We start from the raw sequence: 3,649 nt of genomic DNA, 5'->3' as shown, positions 1-3,649 counted from the left end.
ATTTTGATATTTATTTACGCTTATGTCTGGCAACTAAAAGGTAAATAACATATACTGGGTATATCAGGTATTTGTATCACTACATGTTGTATATAATATTTTATTAGTTGAAATTTATTTATAAATCGGAAACAGACAAAATTAATCAAATCCTCTTTAAAAAAAACCTTTAATCTATTAATATCCTGTTTTGTAAAGAACTTGGTGTTGCGTCAAAAACTTATACATAGCTTTTCTTGAATGATCACGAACCTTCGTTTTTAAAGTATATATAAAGGCGATGTTGTAAAGAGAGGAATCATAAGAAAAAAAGACAACGATTGAGAGTGCAAAGATTTACAAACAGGAGATTACGAAAGAAAAATCAACAATTGATATATAGTATACTGGTATGTAATTAATTTCTTACTGAATAACAACGAATAGTCTATAGTTAATTTAATATATGCTCAAAATTATTTTCGATGTATCAATATTGAATCCTAGAAGAGTTGAAATAAGTAACAGTATTGTATTCCTTTTTTTGTTTTTAAAATTTTGTGTTTCTGCCCAGTTAAGGCTGTAAATATAAAAAAATCTGTGTGTGTGAATTAAGTCACTGAAAAACAATTTTTAAAACATAGTTCATAGAGAATATTTTAGTTACATTTGAGCCTATTTTTTTTCCTAATAAGATACACATTATTGATCATTCACAGGTCAGATCAGGTTATTCAAACTACTTTTCGTAATATTTCGCAGTTTCACTTTCCAAGCAAATTTAAAGTTGGGTTTACTTCAATTATACAGATATATAACAGAAATAACTATATATATATATATTATCTTTCCAGATTATAAATAACTACTGAGATATGGCAGGAAAAGGTCCAGCAATCGGAATTGATTTAGGAACAACATACTCTTGTGTTGGTGTTTTCCAGCATGGAAAAGTAGACATCATAGCCAACGACCAGGGTAACAGAACAACTCCAAGTTATGTGGCTTTCACGGATACTGAAAGACTGGTTGGTGATGCAGCTAAAAATCAAGTCGCATTGAACGCTACAAATACAATATTCGATGCCAAGAGACTGATCGGCAGAAATTTTAGTGATTCGACAGTTCAGTCAGACATAAAACATTGGCCATTCAAAGTCATCAACAGCGGAGGCAAGCCAAAACTACAAGCTGAACACAAAGGAGAAACAAAAACATTTACACCAGAAGAAATAAGTTCAATGGTATTGGTTAAAATGAAAGAAACTGCCGAGGCTTATCTCGGACAGAAAGTTACAGATGCCGTCATCACAGTACCTGCATACTTTAATGATTCTCAAAGACTAGCCACAAAGGATGCTGGTTTCATTGCAGGACTTAACGTACTACGAATAATAAATGAGCCAACAGCTGCTGCTCTAGCTTATGGTCTGGACAAGAATTTATCAGGCGAGAAAAACGTTTTAATATTTGATTTTGGAGGAGGAACATTCGACGTTTCTATACTTACGATAGACGAGGGTTCTTTATTTGAAGTTCGCTCAACAGCCGGAGATACTCACCTTGGTGGCGAAGACTTTGACAACAGAATGGTCAATCATTTTGTAAATGAATTCAAGAGAAAATGTGGTAAAGACATTTCTGGTAACAATCGTGCACTCAGAAGATTGAGAACTGCTTGTGAGAAAGCAAAGAGAACATTATCAAGCAGTACAGAGGCAAACGTTGAGATAGACTCATTGTTTGAGGGAACAGACTTTTACACAAAAATAACAAGAGCACGGTTTGAAGAACTGTGCTCAGATTTGTTCAGAACAACACTGGAACCAGTTGAAAAAGCTTTAAGAGACGCTAAACTTGATAAAAGTAGTATTCAAGAGATTGTACTTGTCGGAGGTTCAACAAGGATACCAAAAATACAGAAAATGCTGTCAGAATTTATGAATGGTAAAGAACTTAATAAATCTGTCAATCCAGATGAAGCTGTTGCTTACGGGGCAGCCGTCCAAGCTGCTATCCTGTCAGGCGATCGTAGCGACACTATCAAAGATGTACTTTTAGTTGACGTAGCTCCATTGTCCCTTGGTATTGAAACTGCAGGTGGTGTAATGGCCAAACTAATTGACAGGAATACAAAAATCCCTACAAAGGCTTCACAGATATTTACAACATATTCCGACAACCAACCAGCAGTTAGCATTCAGGTTTTTGAAGGTGAAAGGCCTATGACCAAAGACAATAATCATTTAGGAAAGTTTGATCTCACTGGTATACCTCCAGCTCCTCGAGGTGTGCCGAAGATTGAAGTGGAATTCGATATTGATGCAAACGGACTTTTAAATGTTTCGGCTAAAGACCAAAGCAGTGGAAATTCCAAGAAAATTACAATCACCAATGACAGAGGAAGACTCAGTAAAGAGGACATTGATCGAATGGTTTCTGATGCTGAGAAATATAAAGAAGAAGATGAAAAACAAACCCAGCGTATCACTTCAAGAAATCAATTAGAAAACTACATATTCAGTGTTAAGCAAGCTATCGGAGATTCTGGAGACAAGCTGTCAACACAGGACAAAGATGATTTAGGCAAAGCCTGCGAAGAGTCACTTAAATGGTTAGACAATAATTCTCTGGCAGAGAAAGACGAATACGATGACAAAATGAAAGAACTACAGAAAATATGTACCCCCGTCATGTCAAAACTTCATGGTGGTGCTCAAAATGGACAATCAAATAGTACAGGAGGATGCAGCTCTTCTAATGGACCTACTATAGAAGAAGTTGATTAAAAGCATAGCCCTTTGTAAACTGACAATTACCTAAACTTTGTATTATAATTACAGTAGTTAAAATTTATTGTTTTAACTACTGTATTTACAATTTGATGTTATCGATTAATATTTATTGTTGTTATCAGTTAACATTTATTGTAAAATGTTATGTTTAAATCTCAATATTTTGTTCAGAAATAAAACTTGTTAAGAAATTAATAATGTTTCTTTATTTAAAGAATATACTAGTAGTTGGCAACATGAACGTGTAATATAGCAAAGCTCTGCTTTTGCATGATATAAAAAGACAAAAAAATGACGTGAAATGTTTGCCAATGAGAAAACTCTCCACAATACGGAAATCACCGTACGGTCTTCAAGAATAAGCACAGCCCATACCTCATAGTCAGTTATAAAAGGCCACGAAATTACAAAAGTAAAACAATTCAAACGAGAAATTAAAGGCCTAATACAAATAAGCAACACACAACAACCACTGAATTACAGGATGACTTGGGATAGGCACATACAAGCTTTTATTGTGCTGTAATTTTTGCACTGATACGAATTTTCATCCTAAGACTAAGTGCAGACTGACAAATAAAGCTCAATTATTTTAATGCAAATTCATTTATATATTGTTGTCTGATGATTCCCTCAGTGTACGCGGATGTTTAATGGGTAAAACTTGTATTGTTATCCGAAAGATAAACAATTTCAGTGGGAAAGAAAGAAGTTATCTTAAATGGTAAGAACAGAGAAAATATGAAACGTTCATGAATGTTTAACATGACAAAATTACGGTAAGGCGTTTGAAATATCTCACTGCAAAATAATTTGAAACAATAGAAATATTGAGAAACATTGCAACCAACAAAAAAAAGACTCCCAGAGCAACA

The 3,649-nt window shown here is 34.0% G+C and overlaps 1 protein-coding gene across 1 annotated transcript; it reads left to right on the top strand.

Annotated features, from left to right (window-relative positions):
• The first annotated feature begins 246 nt into the window (after positions 1-246).
• On the top strand, positions 247-2,972 carry LOC139490698 (heat shock protein 70 B2-like). The gene is made up of 2 exons (XM_071277628.1): positions 247-389; positions 834-2,972. The coding sequence occupies exon 2, from the start codon at positions 855-857 to the stop codon at positions 2,766-2,768; it is 1,914 nt and encodes a 637-aa protein (XP_071133729.1). The 5' UTR covers positions 247-389; positions 834-854; the 3' UTR covers positions 2,769-2,972.
• The last annotated feature ends 677 nt before the right edge of the window (positions 2,973-3,649 follow it).

This window comes from Mytilus edulis, chromosome 1, assembly GCF_963676685.1.
Source record: "Mytilus edulis chromosome 1, xbMytEdul2.2, whole genome shotgun sequence".
NCBI classification, from domain to species: domain Eukaryota; kingdom Metazoa; phylum Mollusca; class Bivalvia; order Mytilida; family Mytilidae; genus Mytilus; species Mytilus edulis.
This window is presented reverse-complemented; position numbering and strand designations above follow the sequence as displayed.